General features: G+C 40.9%; 1 protein-coding gene across 1 annotated transcript; it reads right to left on the bottom strand.

Annotated features, from left to right (window-relative positions):
• Positions 1-11353: 11353 nt before the first annotated feature.
• Positions 11354-15797, bottom strand: LOC106570062 (uncharacterized). Its single transcript, XM_014142012.3, has 3 exons — positions 15615-15797; positions 12309-12419; positions 11354-12080 (listed from the first exon to the last, which is right to left on the bottom strand). The coding sequence occupies exons 1-3, from the start codon at positions 15664-15666 to the stop codon at positions 11863-11865; spliced, it is 381 nt and encodes a 126-aa protein (XP_013997487.1). The 5' UTR covers positions 15667-15797; the 3' UTR covers positions 11354-11862.
• Between the last annotated feature and the right edge of the window lie 301 nt (positions 15798-16098).

Consider the following 16098-nt stretch of genomic DNA (forward strand, 5'->3'; position numbering starts at 1 on the left):
TAACAGACGGACGAAGATACCACCACGTATCCAATTTACCACCAGAGACATTCTTGCGAGGACAGGAAGGTCTGTTGGCCAACCCGGCCAGCATCTACGACCAATCTACCGAAGCGCAGCTCAGAGTAAATATTTATTGCATTTTCCTTTTCCAAATGGGCGGTAATTTAGAATGCATTAGATAATGTATTTACGATAGCATAGCTGCTGTTTCTGTGTTCCTAAATCTTCCCGCTCTTTCATTCAAGCCCAACCCCCTTTCCTTTGTGTAACCAGCTTTCATACAGGTTCCGTTCACCAGGGGTGAATTCTGTATGACATCATTGTATTCTGTGTATTTGTAATTCTGTGTGATTAGTTAGGTATTTAGTAAATAAATAATTAAACCCAATTTTGTATTGCTGATTCAACTTCTTAGCCAGGGTTCGTGAAGATAGCCAAGAATTTACAACTTTCATTATGAGACTGAAAATAAGACAAGGGTTAATAGTGACTGCTACCGATGTAAAATATTACTAAGTATTTTAAGAGTTTATTCGGAAGATAACGGCTCTATAAACGTTCTTCCGTGGTGCCCCGACTTTCTAGTTAATTACATTTACATGATTAGCTTAATCAGGTAATATTAATTACAGAGAAATCATTTTATAAGTTAGCATGTCATATCACTTAATCCGGCATAGCCAAAGACACGACAACAGCAATACCTCCCCCATAAGCATTTATGTCTCTTCTATAGATGTTATATCCTTGTATTGCTACTGATGTATCATCAAATTAATTATTTACGTGAGTCTCAGAAATGGCTAATATTTGAATGTTATCTGATGTTAGCAAGTTATTGATTTCATGAACATTATTTCTAAGGCTACATACATTAATATGGGCTATTTTCAGCCCTTTTCTGGGTAGCTTATCAGAGATAGACATAATACTGAAAAGGGCAAACAAAGCAAAAAAATAATAATACATTCAGCAGTTCATTAATCAATTGGTGTGTGTGTGTGCTGCGGGGTTGAAGCTACAAACCCATAGGCTTGGCTCTCTTATCCCTTGCAGGCTTCTGGACAATGAGCCTGTCATAGTGGATGCAAGCAAAGTCCCCACGCGCTCTGGCAGCTTTCATGGCTGGGATCAGTTCTTTCCACTTCTGGCGCACAGCTTCAGGGTAGTCCTCGTTGAGGAAGATATACATTCTCTCAATTTCTTGGCTCTTTCCAGAACAGCTACCTTGTCCTTGAACCTCAGGAACTTGACCACTGTCAGCCTGGGCCTATCACCTGGGCCGTGGTGGGTTTTCCAGTCCTGTGGACGCGCTCCACCTCAATCTTCTTGTGGTCCATCTTCAATTTCTCAGAGATCATTTCCCTCACTTTGTCCTCAGACTCCGTCCAGGTCTCGTGGAGATTCTGCAATTCCGTCCACAACCATGTTGTTCCACCTTGATAGTCCCTTGAGATATTCTGATTCATCTGTCATTGTTATCATGGATTCACACACAGTACTGATGTCCTCTCTCAAGGACTTACATATTGCTGTCATCTTGCCGTTCTCAACTCATCGAAGCTGACTGTGGGAGAACTGCAAACTGTTCTTCAGGTCCCGGACCTCTCTGGTCAGGACGTCCATTGTTTTATTAGTAAAATCCACAAGTATTTGGACGACACAGTTGAAGCTATTTTCTTGTTTTTGTAACAATTGCTTGTGGGTCTCTTTTTGTTCATTTAAAAGATCATTCACATGTGATAGAGAGACACCACTGTCCTCAATGGTACTCCCGCCGGCTTTGGTCTTTGTCATGGTAGCTAGCAACGTAGGTTATGCTCGCAGTTCCAGACAGGGCAGGTCACGGGGAAGATTGAAAACAGCAAACAGCAGGGATCTAGACAGCCACAAACCCGGGACAATCCGCGGTCCCAGCCACAATGGCTAACCGCGTCGCAGGCCGCTTTCAAGAAAACCCCACTAGCTTGATATGCAAATGGCTAGCTGCGATGCCAAATAGCTCCTTAGACCCATCCTTGGTCGGCAAGATCACTGCAAAGAGACAATCAGTCCCAGCAACTGATGCCAACTGCATCGCGGGATCCAAACTAAGTAGCTAGTTAGCTACCAAGAACTTTGGTAAAGGTGTCAACCTTTTGGGACCTAAGTGTTTAGAGACAGACTAGTGTATTGTTTAGGGACAATGAGGGACATTGGAAGCTGCGTCTGAGAATAAAAATCAGTCAACAAAATGAAAGGGCTGGGGGGCCAATAGAAGGTGTAAAGTCTTAGGAGGGCAATTCTTACACAGTATGGCACCTTTCAATTGTTCTCATGGATGATTATGCAACTTCGGGCACTTTGGCTGTGGAAACTTTCAGAAATTAAAACACCATTTTACCAGTATTTTACTTGTCTTTGATGTGTCTAGATACTATTTCAGACAATTACATTTTAGTCATTTAGCAGACGCTCTTATCCAGAGCGACTTACAGTAGTGAATGCATACATTTCATACCATGCATTTTTATTGTACTGGCCCCCCGTGGGAATCGAACCCACAACCCTGGCGTTGCACACACCATGCTGTACCAACTGAGCCACAGGGAAGGCTGGGATTGTATTACAATGGCTGGGATTGTACTATTCAGGAATTTATATATTTTTGTCACTTTTCCCAGACAGCCTGTCAAAGATGTCGTAGGAATTGGACCAAGGTGCAGCGGGAACGTGTATGCACATCTTCTTTATTATATAAAAAGAAGGAAAAAACAAATACAACACGTATACAAACGCAACGAACGACACTAACAGACCTGTCAGGCGAACATACACTAAACAGGCGACAACTACCCACAAATCCCAATACAAAAACACCCCTATACATAGGACCTTCAATCAGAGGCAATGAGGAACAGCTGCCTCCAATTGAAGGTCCATCAAAACCCTAAACATAGAACTAAAAGGACTAGACTAGAACATAGAAATAACTAACATAGAACATAAACCAACAAACCCCGGAACATATAAACCAAACACCCCTCTACCTAAATACATAGCCCGAACCACATAAAACAAACACCCCCTGCCACGTCCTGACCAAACTACAATAACAAATAACCCCTTCACTGGTCAGGACGTGACACAGCCATAGACAAATGCCATTTCCATCACATCAGTAAACATCCATTTTAGTTGAAAATGAATTATCATACAACTGATTTATAACGGATTTCTTATACATTTGTACATGAACTTGTATTGAATTTTATTTAAAGTGATTTTTAAGGTTTTCCTAATATTAATAATTCAACATGACGCCTGAATGTATAAACGTGCCTTGGTGACAGCTGAAAACATTTGTTTATCATGAAAAATAAGATATTTCCACCCAACCTTTTTTTGAGATTATGATAACAACCATATGATTTCCATATCTAAAACAAATAAATGTATGTAAATTATACATAATATACTCATTTACCTCAAAATATGGGTTGTGATGGAAATGACAACGTGTGGTGGAAATGACAAGGTGTGGTGGAAATGACATCTATGTAAAAAAAAAAAGTATGAAAACAAAATTTTATTGCAAACATTTTGAAGAACAACCGTTGTTAAACATTTCAGACCTATACTGGGTTGTAGGCCCATCACTCACAAAGTGTACAGCAGTAGCCGATGGGCAGAGCTCAAGGAAGTAGGCCAGTGTTTTTAAGAGATGGGCCCAGATAGCAGAGGGGTCAGGCCGCATAGAAGAGCTCAGTGAGAAAAGTGAAACTGTATCATTTGTGGTATATCCAACACAGGTGTGGAGGGTCACCTGCTTGTATGAATCACCAAAGTGAACTGCCTGGACTTCACTGGTGTATTTACACAGGTAGTTCTCTGCAAAGTCAATATGCACAATCATCTCCTCTTTCCCCAGATTCTCTTAATTCTCTCAGTTTGGAGTATTGGTGTCAAATGTTGTACACGTGTTTCCCTAACTTCTCTTTCAATCCTTTGGAGAAGTCCTCCAATAGAATCTGCAGTGTGCCATATACCTTTTCTTTTACTGTCAAATGTACAGTGAACTTCTCCATGTTTCCCTTTTTGTTTTTCTTCTCTCTCTCTTCAGATTTGTTTTTCCACTCAAACCACCATGTCTGCTCACCAGCATCAAAGTCAGATGTTTTAAGCTCTTTTGCTTGGCAAAGGGAGCACTCTCTATACATGCACTCTTTCTTCGGGTTCTCACAGCACAAAGACTCAAAAACGTTCTCAATGTTGCTGCAGCTGATCACTTTGTGATGCTGTAGTTTGTCCGCCATGACTGGAGGTTGGCGTGGGTTTTGCAGAGACATGTGTCCCTATCCTGGACTGTTGGCTTGACAACCCAAAAAGGACGTCTTTTGCAGAATTTACAGTAGGAAATTTGAATTTCTGAATATTCCCTCTTAAACTTCTGATAAAGGTTCTGAATTGTGCCATTCAAGAAGCGCTTCTGCTTTTCCTCCTTGTTCCTCGTTAGTGTGCTCTTTTCCCTGTTGCTGCTCTGCTGTTCTCATCACGTTCAAAGAATCTTGTGATTTTCTCTCCTGTGGCTGTGCTAATTCTGTTACACTGATTTTTCCTGGAGTATTGAAGACTTGATGGCCTGTTTTCATTTGCCCTCATTGCTTTTGCTGAAAATCCAAATTCTCTGTTTGCGGCTTTGACCAGGCTGTACTTTCTCAGGATGTTGCCTCTGAGCATTTTTGAAGCCACTTGTTTGTCCTTGGCACTGCACATTTTTTTATACTTTTGTTTTAACTCTGCAATGATGGCATTTTGAAACAAGAAAATCCTTCTCAAGTTCTTTGGAGTTCCCTTCATTTGCTGTTTTGTCTTTGGGGAATCTTGTCTCTTCATTTTGTTCATCAGTCGATCATACCTTTTTTTGTATTTCTCAGCTTTCTGTAAAGCATTATCAAGTTTGACATTAGTCATACTAAGATCTCTGTATGCTTTTGAGCGACCTCTTCCAACCTTTTTCCTTCCAGCAAGTATTCAACTTCTCATTCATGTTGCAGACGATGAGAAAGGGGTATCAGGGTGTGCATCAGGGGCAGGTAAGTTAGGGGCAGGTATGATGGCCTCATGTTCTGGCTGCAAGTCATCTGGTGACTAACGTGTTGTGTTGCCTGATCGGTAGGTCTCCATCTGGGGACTGAGGTGGTGTGTTGCCTGATAGGTAGGTCTCCATCTGGTGACTAAGGTGGTGTGTTGCCTGATAGGTAGGTCTCCATTGCAACTGTTCTCTTTAAAGTCTGTCTTCTATTCCGTTGGTTACATTTCCATTGCCATCTCTTGTTTCTTTGTTCTCGCTTTGTAAGCTCAGAGATAGATTTCACTTCTCCCTTCCCTTTTTCTTCCAGTATCTCTCCCTGTCTTTTTGCAGATGTTCCTGGTTTTGTATAGGATCATTTTTAATTTTGTTTCTATATGTCTGTGACCTCTGTGCTGTTTTATGTGGCATCTTCTAAAAATAAAGACAAATACTACTTAGTTTTCAACTAATTAATTAATTTAATTTCAATTAATTTAAAACATGATTAAATAAGTATAAAGTAAAAAAAATAAGTAAAGTAAAAACAAATAAGGTAATGGATTTGTGTCATTTCCACCACTTTCTGTCATTTGCACCACACTTAAGTTTGTGATGGAAATGACTGTGATGGAAATGACATTTCTACAGTTTCTGGAGAAAATTGACAGGTAGCTTAGCATGCTTTGATTAGTATTACAGCTAGCATATCGTTTACACTAAATACATAAAATATTTTAAAAATTCAAAAGTTCTACCATAAATTAAAGAAATTATAGCCTGTTTGGAAATGACTGACAATTAAAATATTCTCTACACAAGCAATATTTACCTAGATTTTTCTTCAACTTCTGGACATCACATCTGGAACAACTGTCCACTGCAGCCATGTGCTTCAGTGTCACCATATGTTTCCATGGTAACTAAATTAACATTCTCTTCAAAAAACTTTATTAATGAGGAATTTGTCCTCAGTGGTGGAAATGACACCACTCCCAAAGGACAGGTATATTTTGTGTAAAAAACAATATAAAGGGCATACTCACAATAAATATTGAAATAGATTTTATTGAATTGACTTTTTCTGTAGTACATAACATTATATAATGTGTAATTATTAATGTTTTCTCATAGAAAAACATAGTAGAAGCTTAAAAGTCTGGGTCAGGGACAAGGGCAAAAATTGTGAAATTGAGGTATAAAATGCATCTGAAAAGTAGCTAAAATACTTGATAGAGAGGTGTTTAAAAAAGTATGGGGTGATTCCAGTGTGAACTTAACATACAAATATTTGTATTTGTTTTATTTTTTATAAAATCCCCAAAATTGACCCGAGGACATGGAAGTGCCAGTAGTTGCAGAATCACCCTCATACACAACAGTACATTTGCTGTCTCTAAGCACAACCCTGCACAACTAAAACCTCCTTTGTCATGTCAAAGACATATCTGTAAACCTCCCACAGCCGAATGACTTTGACAGATCATTCTTGTCAATAGTTGCCCTTGGCAGGGGATTTTTTAGACATGTCTTTGTATTGTGTTTTGTGAATCTGTCACGCCTGCTCCCGCTCCCCCTCCCTGGCACACAAGGGCGCCAGGCTGCCCATCATTATGCACACCTGTCACCATCTTTATGCGCATCAGCACTTCTTTGGACTCACCTGGACTCCATTACTTTGTTGAGTGCCTCTGCTATATCTGTCTGTTCCTCAGTTTGATCCCCGTGTCAGCATTAATGTTGTTTTGCTTCGCCTGTCCAGACGCTGTCCTTGTTTTGTTTCATGACGGTTATTTATCAAATATTCACTCCATGTACTTGCTTCTCGTCTCCCAGCGTCTGTCCTTACAGAATGCTGACACCAATATTGGAAGCATCAGGGAGTGTTTTTGGTTGTTTTGGTTGGTGACATCACCTTAGCTGGCTGGAGAGGTTTCCTTGCCTTGGTTGGCTCGGCAGGCTCCCACCCCACGTCATGCTTCAGCCGGCTCGTCAGGCTCCCACGCCTCAGCCGGCTCGTCAGGCTCCCACACCTCAGCTGGCTCGTCAGGACCCCACGCCTCAGCTGGCTCGTCGGGCTCCTACGCCTCAGCCGGCTCGTCGGGCTCCCACGCCTTAGCCGGCTCGTCGGGCTCCCACGCCTCAGCCGGCTCATCAGGATCCCACGCCTCAGCCGGCTCGTCAGGATCCCACGCTTCAGCCGGTTTGTCAGGCTCGCACGCCTCAGCCTGCTCGTCGGGCTGCCACTCCGCCATCATTACACACACCTGTCACCATCGTTACGCACATCAGCACTTCTTTGGACTCACCTGGACTCCATTACTTTGTTGATTGGCCCTCCTATATATGTCTGTTCCTCAGTTTGATCCCGTGTTGTCATTAACGTTGTTTTGTTTCCCCTGTCCAGACTCTGTCCTTGTTTTGTTTCATGTCGGTTACTTATTAAATATTCATTCCCTGTACTTGCGTCTCGTCTCCCAGCGTCTGTCCTCACAGAATTTGCAGATTGAAGAATGAGATAGTTGTGTCATTACTCTTATATACCTTTCAGTGTTCCTTCCTGGTTTTTGTCCCACAATCTTGTTGTGCTCCATAACCGCAAGGTGTGTCCCCTCCCTCATGCTCGTGTACCCCAAATTCTGCTGCTTTGGGGTAACTTTTCAGCAGGGCACTGTGGAATGATTCCAGATAACCTGAGTTTTACTAAGAGAAAAGGGGTAGACTAAATTGATTACATAGTCTGGAAGGTATTCTGTGGACCTCAGGCTACATCTCACCACCTGAAACCCCATAACACAAACACAAACCCATACAAACAATACCCAATTCATATTTATGCCATGCTTACTGTAAATTACAAGCCATCAGCGTGTAAATATTTTTGCCAACTTACCTGCAGAGCTAGGGGTTGGAAGCACATGCTGGTGGAATCAGATTCTGCACCACTTATGACAAAACACACAACAATACAGAATTTAACCACCCCAATGATTGTATTGATCTACAGTGCATTTGGAAAGTATTCAGACCCCTTGACTTTTTCCACATTTTGTTACATTACAGCCTTATTCTAAAATGAATTAAATTGTCCTGCGTTGTCTTGGCTGTGTGCTTAGGGTCATTGTCCTGTTGGAAGGTGAACCTCTGAAGCAGGTTTTCATCAAGGATCTCTCTGTATTTTTCTCTGTTCATCTTTCCCTCGATCCTGACTAGTCTCCCAGTCCCTGCCGCTAAAAAACATCCTCAGAGCATGACAATTGAATCCATTTTAGAATAAGGCTGTAATGTTTGGAGCCCATCTGTTGTAAATTCAATTAATTTGACATGATCTGGAAAGGCACACACCTGTCTATATAAGGTCCCACAGTTGACAGTGCAAGAGCAAAAACCAAGCCACGAGGTCGAAGGAATTGTCCGTAGAGCTCCGAGACAGGATTGTGTTGAGGCACAGATCTGGGGAAGTGTATCAAAAAATGTCTGCAGAATTGAAGGTCCCCAAGAACACAGTGGCCTCCATCATTCTTAAATGGAAGAAGTTTGGAACCACCAAGACTTCCTAGTGCTGGCTGCCCAACCAAACTGAGCAATCATGGGAGAAGTACCTTGGTCAGGGAAGGACTAAGAACCCGATGGTCACTCTGACAGTGCTCTAGATTTCCTCTGTGGAGATGGGAGAACCTTCCAGAAGGACAACCATCTCTGCAGCACTCCACCAATCAGGCCTTTATGGTAGTGTGACGACCATCCCACTCTGTCTGCCGTATTCTTTCTCTTTGCTCTTGTTTTCCTTATTAGGATGTCAGCGGGAGGGTCATCAGCGAAATGGGACACAGCTGGGCCTGGGTGTGTCCCTGGATAAATACACCTTTTCAGACTCTCTCCATGCAGAAACACTGTTTGATTTTGGTTGTGGCAATTTTGAGTCCAGTTTGTTTGTTTGCTTGCTTTGGCATCTTTCAACTCTCCTTATTATCACATCTATGTACTCAACCAGTCACTTACACTACTGATTACTGACTACACACACCATTGTTAATTGTATATAGGTTACCTCAGTTAATAAATATATTTTTGTTATTCCTTATCTCCATGTTGTCTCCCTTTTTGTTACGGGCTTCGAGCCGGTTCCTGACAAGAGTGGCCAGACGGAAGCCACCCCTCAGTCAAAGCTACACGACAGCCCGCTTGGAGTTTGCCAAAAGGCACCTAAGGACTCTCAGACCATGAGAAACCAGATTCTCTGGTCTGATGAAACCAAGATTGAACTCTTTGGCCTGAATGCCAAGCGTCACGTCTGGAGGAAACCTGGCATCATCCCTACGGTGAAGCATGGTGATGACAGCATCATGCTGTGGGGATGTTTTTCAGCGGCAGGGAATGGGAGACTAGTCATGATCGAGTCGAAGATGAAAAGAGCAAAGTTCAGAGAGATCCTTGAGGAAAACCTGCTCCAAAGCGCTCAGGACCTCAGAATGGGGGCGAAGTTTCACCTTTTAACAGGACAATGACTCTAAGCAAACAGGTTGCTTTTTAAAGGTGTCTATAAATGTACACGTTTTGTGCTCTTGTAGGAAGCAATCACTCCCCTATTGCTGACTACAAATTATATTTAACTGGGCTAATAACTCACTAATTAGCAAAGGATATTAACAAAATGTGCACACCTTGCTACATGCAGCTCTCGCTATGATCTCAAAACAAGCATATCTACTCATGACCGCTCATGTTGTAAACACAGTTCAGTTCAAAGTAAATGGCACAGATCTATATATGGAAATGGTCTGCATATAGGCCTACTGCAGCTCTGGCTTGATTTTGCCGCACTGGTCAGTGTAGAGTACATGGAGAGTAAAGAAATAGAATTCTACTCTGATGCGTTCTGCCTACAACAACATCTTGTGCATTGTTTGTTTTGTATAGTAAGTATTGCATAGTTTGTTTTGTTTTGGTATGTTGCATTGAAAGTGGCTAATATTGCGTTGATTCGATCACAATTTCCACAGTAAAGGGAAACATTGATGGTGTCGACTAACAGGGAAAATTTTTGAAAGTTGAGTAAAGTTCAGTCTTGTGCTGCTGTTATTTCTTCTGCTCTGCAGTCCTGGGGAGCTGGGCGGAGGTCTCAGGCTAATACGCCCACGCACCTTAGAGAGAACATTGCTCATCATTATACAACATTTATTCATGATTATCTGTATCCACATTATTAATTAACACAATACACTAATTCCTATTAATTTCTATTGGGCACAACATACTCCAAAACACAACCAAAACAAACTGCATATGCATCCAACAAGTTAGTAGAGTCACAAGGATGATCTAGTCATTGCATTCTAGGAATATGGGATCAAATAGGCAACTAAACATTTGACTACTTTAATACACATAAGTGAATTGGCCCAAATACTTATCACCTTCAAATGGTGGGACTAGATACATAAAGTGCTTTCATTTCCAAACGGTAAAACAGATATGTATGAAAATACGCTCAAATAAAAGGTGCCGTTTTGTACTGTCGGCTCATATGAAACATTTGATTTCAAATCCAGAATGCTGGAGTTTAGAGCCAAATAAAAATGTCTAGCTTCACTGTCCAAACACATATGTAGGGGAGTGTACCATAATCCCACATCAACAATTTATAGCCTTAGAAAATACAATCACAGAGTACAGAATTTGTGATGAAACCTTAAATCATCAAAACTCATCAAATCACAACCTATTACTGTGTCTGTCTTTGAATATTGCCATAGCAACAAATTATCTGATAGGATTTACCCACTGTTATGAAGACCACCAGGACAGTTAGCCCTATCAAAATGTTAGTCTTCATCTTCTTGTAGGAGGGTAGTGTTTGTTATTTTCAATAGGAGTCGTAGGCCTAATCCCTAATGAATGAGTCTTGCTCAAAATGTGCTCACTTAGAGCATGGGTTCCCAAACCTTTTCACTCGGGGCCCCCCTTCCAGCTTTGGGAAAATCCCCCCCCCCCCCCCCTGTGAAAATTGAGCTCCTTTGAAAAAAATTATAAATGTGTAATTTGTTGGGGGGGGGGGCCTACATTTTGAGAACCACTGACTTAGAGCATGGTGAGGAAAGATTACTAATAAATGAATGTGGGAAATTCCAGTTTCCTGCTAAGGGTCATACATGATAGGAGACTTGATTATAGGCTACTATAATGAAGTGTAACAAGTTTTATTGTCTTCCATGAGGGTGCGAAGAGGATGTTTGTCGGAATAGAAGAGAAAGGAATGCAGACAGTATTTATGTCACATTGGAATGCTCAGTCAAAAAGTGAGTTAAAAGTTTTTAGTCTTTATTTTATTATTTGTTCAACCATTTCACACACACAATGTAGTGTCTTGTAGTAGTAGATATTTTTTTAAGTGTAGTATGTTTATTTATTGTACATAGAATACAGAGAAAAGTTATCTTTATAAAAGAGTACGGTGTAACATACTCACTTGGGAAAATAAAAATTTGCTAGATAATGATAATTGATAGTGACACGAGTGAGAATTTATGCCATTAAAAAGTATTTATGTCACACAGACATGTTCCCAATATAAATACAGTGACATTGAATGAACTGTTCATTTCGATGCTGTAGTAGGTCGTTGTTTAGCCTAGAGGTCAAATCGGTTTGAGTTGGTACTTGGAACTAAAGTTTAGTGAAACTAGCCTGAATAAACATTGCGGTCTTTCCCAGAATAACACCAGTTTCAGTATATTGTGCTTTTTAAGAAGTACAACACACTTCAATGGAAACCTATGGAGGAGGTCTCCTTATTGTGAAGGGTTTGTTTAAGTGAAAGTGCTCCAGATGGCCACCAGGGCAGCACCAAGGGCCACAGTGAGAGGGAGTTGGATGGCTACGGCCCCATTGCACAGGTCGGTGCTGCAGCAGGTCTGTGAGACGGTGTAGTCGGCTGTCAGGATGCTACCAGTGGATGTGGTGTTGCATAAAGTTGTCGCCATGCAACCCTTGCGCTTGAGATTCAGGATGTTAGTGGCGTTGAACACTGGAAGAAGAAGGAAGAACAATTGTAATTACAGGTCGTTTTTGTTTGGGTAGCACTTTATTTTACAGTACAAAAATTACTAGATATTAACTGATAAATGACATTCTGAAATGAGAATTACACAGTAATTATAAAATAATTACACAGTAATAACCTAGAATTACACAGTAACTCAATGACCTATTTTTATTGTAGCGTTCTACTTGGACGAAACGACAGGGTCGGTACCTGCTTGTGCGGTGAAGCAGTTGGGCTCGGAGGTGCTACATTCTGCAGTTGAACCAATAAAACAAAAACTGGCCATCCCCACAGAACATGTGTTGCACTTCAGGGACTCGGCTGTGAGATGGAGTGAGAGAATAATGGAGAGACAGAGAGCAATGAGGAGAGAGAAGAAACAGGAGAGAAACAAATAAGATTGCTGTCATCATGACACTATATGTACAAACATACACATCATTATTTTTTTCTTCCTTTCTTTGTTCAGTCCAGTCCAGCACAGAAATAAGAGTGTAAAGCCACATAAATATTAGGTTAATACCTGGAAGTTTAATGAATGAATTGACGGACTCTATTTCGACTACTTTAAATTGTTGATTGTACAACCATACACCCAGAGTTAACCTATTCTTGGACTGAAAAACACTTTTAGTGGAGTGTTGTCCTTTAAAAGTTCCCATTTGGTGACGTCTGATAGTAGGCAGTGTGGTAAAGTACTAATACTTGAAAGTACTATTTAAAGTAGTTTTTTGGGGTATCTGTACTTTAATCTACAATTTATATTTATATTTTTGACTTTTACTTTTAATTCACTATACTCCCGAAAAGAAAACAATGTACTTTTTACTGCATAAATGTTCCCTGACACCCAAAAGTAGGCATTACATTTTCAATGCTTAGCAGGACAGGAAAATAGTCCAATTCACACACTAATCAAGAGAACATCCCTGGTCTTCCCTACTGCCTCTGATCTGGCGGACTCACGAAACACAAATGTTTTTTTTGTAAATTATGTCTGAGTGTTGGAGTGTGCCCCTGACTATCCGTAAATATACTGAACAAAAATATAAATGCAACAATTATCAATTTCTATGATTTTACTGAGTTACAGTTCATATAAGGAAATCAGTCAATTTAAATAAATTCATTAGGCCCTAATCTATGGATTTCACATGACTTGGCAGGGGCGCAGCCATGGGTGGGCCTGGGAGGGCATAGGCCCACCCACTGAGGTGCCAGTCCCAGCCAATCAGAATGGGTTTTCCACACAAAATGGCTTCATTAGAGACAGAAATGCTCCTCAGTTTCATCAGCTGTCCATGTGGCTGGACTCAAACGGTCCTGCAGGTGAAGAACCGAATGTGGATGTCCTGGGCTGGCGTGGTTACGTCTGTGGTTGTGAGGCCGGTTGGATGTACTGCGAAATTCTCTAAAACGAGGTTGCAGGCGACTTATGGTAGAGAAATGAAAATGTAATTCTCTGGAAATTCTCTGGCAATTTAATTCAGGTTAACTGAAAAGCAATCTCTTCACTGGAACTCAAGTGTTCTCCAACCTGCTTGAAGTTTGTTAACAAAAATGTAGTTAGGGACCAAAAATCTGGTGGTTACAGCAATGACGCTGTAACCACCACGCCAATAGTGTTAGAGCAAAATGGTACTCAGCATCATCTGGATATGTGTGCAACAAAAGTTCAACATTCACCTTCTGCTACAATATCTGTCAATAAATCCAAGGTATACACCCCACAGAACGCAATGCTGCAAGGCAAATGCAGCGTTCCATTGGAAATCTTTGTACTTCTGATGTTCCAAAATGCAAATACACTGTCGGTGTCATTAAGGAGCCACTGTGAAATAGCAACATATTGCTGATCCCATTTCTCCAGTGGATGTGTCATAACAGTCTGCCTGAACACTTCTCCCTTGCTCAAATACAGCTGTGTCTATTCCCGAGATCATTGGCGTGTGAAACTGCAAGTTCGCTGAGCAAATCTGAGTTATTGAGGATATTTATTTTCATCCTCAAATATAGCCTAATTTCGGATCTGGTCAATATTTTACATATTTTCAGCCAGATCCGAGGTCAATGGCCACCGGAGTATGAGTGGAGCTGAGCTGGAGCATAGCGAGGAATATAGCATGCCCAATTTGACTGGAGCGCAGAGCAAGATTCCCAAAGGCCGGAGCGTCAGCCTTCTCCGCTCCAGCATGCATTTGAAGTCTACTTGTGTGCTGCTATAGCCCCTTGGTTTAGCTATTATCATGGAGTTTGCTAAATATTTTCCTTGCTAAATCTAGGTTACGTACAAAAATGATAACCAAGAGCAAGAGAGGGAGTGCAGTGATGTAGTGTCCACAACTAAATAATGATTGTGGAATCTGAAAGACACTTATCCCGAAAGCATGATGGTTTACTTACTACGTGCACATGCTAAAAGAATGAAACCAGGTAGGTAGATAACTAAGTGTGTCATTGTAGCAAAGTATTTATTTACTGAAAATCAGATCTCTTCAACGTTTCGTTCATTTTTGTTATATTATCTATACAATATGCCATAATTGATTTTGGCCCAATATTCCCATGTTCAATGAGTTTTCCGTTTTGATTGGGTTATTTTGTCTGAAATCCTTTAGGCATACCTAATCTCTGCTGTTAGCCTTCTCTCCAGGCACCATCGCATGAGCCTGATGCCACAGACCGGCCAAACTCGTGTTTCTAAAATTGAATTATAAAAATGAATTCAAACTCACTAATATGTCATTTTTTCATTTAATTTGTATTTAATTCTAAGGAAATTCAAAGTTAATGTCCCTACCAGCCGATTGTGTCGCACTCGCAAACATTCACACTATATTTTTTTGTAGGCTATAGCTTTGAAAAAATATAAATAATATAGACTAAATAATTCATTGTCATTCCATCTTAGGCCCCCTGTCTGGATCCTGACCTATTTTGAGTGTTTATATGCTGTAGAATATGACATTTAGCTTATTTGAAATGATGTGCGCTTCTTCCATTCACGTTTTCATTTTTATTCAAATACTTTTCATTCAAATCCATATGGTTTGGTTTCAATAATTCAAAACCAAATGGTAGGTCCAGGTAGTCGCAAAAACAGATGGGTGTTGGTTAAATTGTGATTTTAATCAATGGAGCGAATTTGGAGTCACAGTTTTCTTTTCTGTGAGCAAGGACCGGTTTTTAGCTGAGCGGTTGAAGGCTGGTTGGAAAGGATGTCCAAAGCCGTGCGCGAGCACCACCATGAGCGATAAGCGAGATTTCCAACTGCTCAACTCCACTCACATGCAAGCATGATTCAACCGAGCTTGACTTTCTACCCACCCATTCTTCTTTATCTCCAGTCTTCACATTCATGGTCATGATCTCAAACAAATAATCAGTTAAAAACTGTTGTGGATTTTAACGGTCATTTTTTCCAATTTACAAAAAAAGTATTTTTAGAACAAGCCCCAATTTGTCCAATGAATAATAATAATAATAACCTGCCCAGAGAGAATAAAACCAACTTACCCACAACAAAGAGTCCCACCAGCGCCACACATCCCCACATGAATTTGTTCATCTTGATCCAAGTAGAGGGAAAAATATCAAAGTTCAATAGTGAGTATAATGACTATTGGAATAATGCAAATCAGATAATCCAGTAGAATGAGGAGGAGGATAATGTGAGGATAATGTGTAGAATGAGGAGCACCAACTTGGACACCCACTTATATGCTGAGCGTCTGGTGCTGATGGAGAGGTTGGATACAGGAAGAAAAACAGGGTGTGACAGGTGCAACAGGGTCATATGACACCCATAAGTGGACAAATTGAGATGTTGATGAGTAGTATGAGAGGAATGGCTGAGTAGGTGGAGAAAAATTTAAAGGGAGCTTACTGATCAATGGCAGGGTAGAGAATCAAACAAAGGGAGTATAAGGTCATGTTTGCAACACCTGTACTTACCCAGAGATAAAGACAGAGGAGGAAGAGGAGGAGGAGGAGGGAGAGA

The sequence above is a fragment of the Salmo salar genome, chromosome 14 (genome assembly GCF_965601325.2).
Source record: "Salmo salar chromosome 14, fSalSal1, whole genome shotgun sequence".
Taxonomy (NCBI): Eukaryota; Metazoa; Chordata; class Actinopteri; order Salmoniformes; family Salmonidae; genus Salmo; species Salmo salar.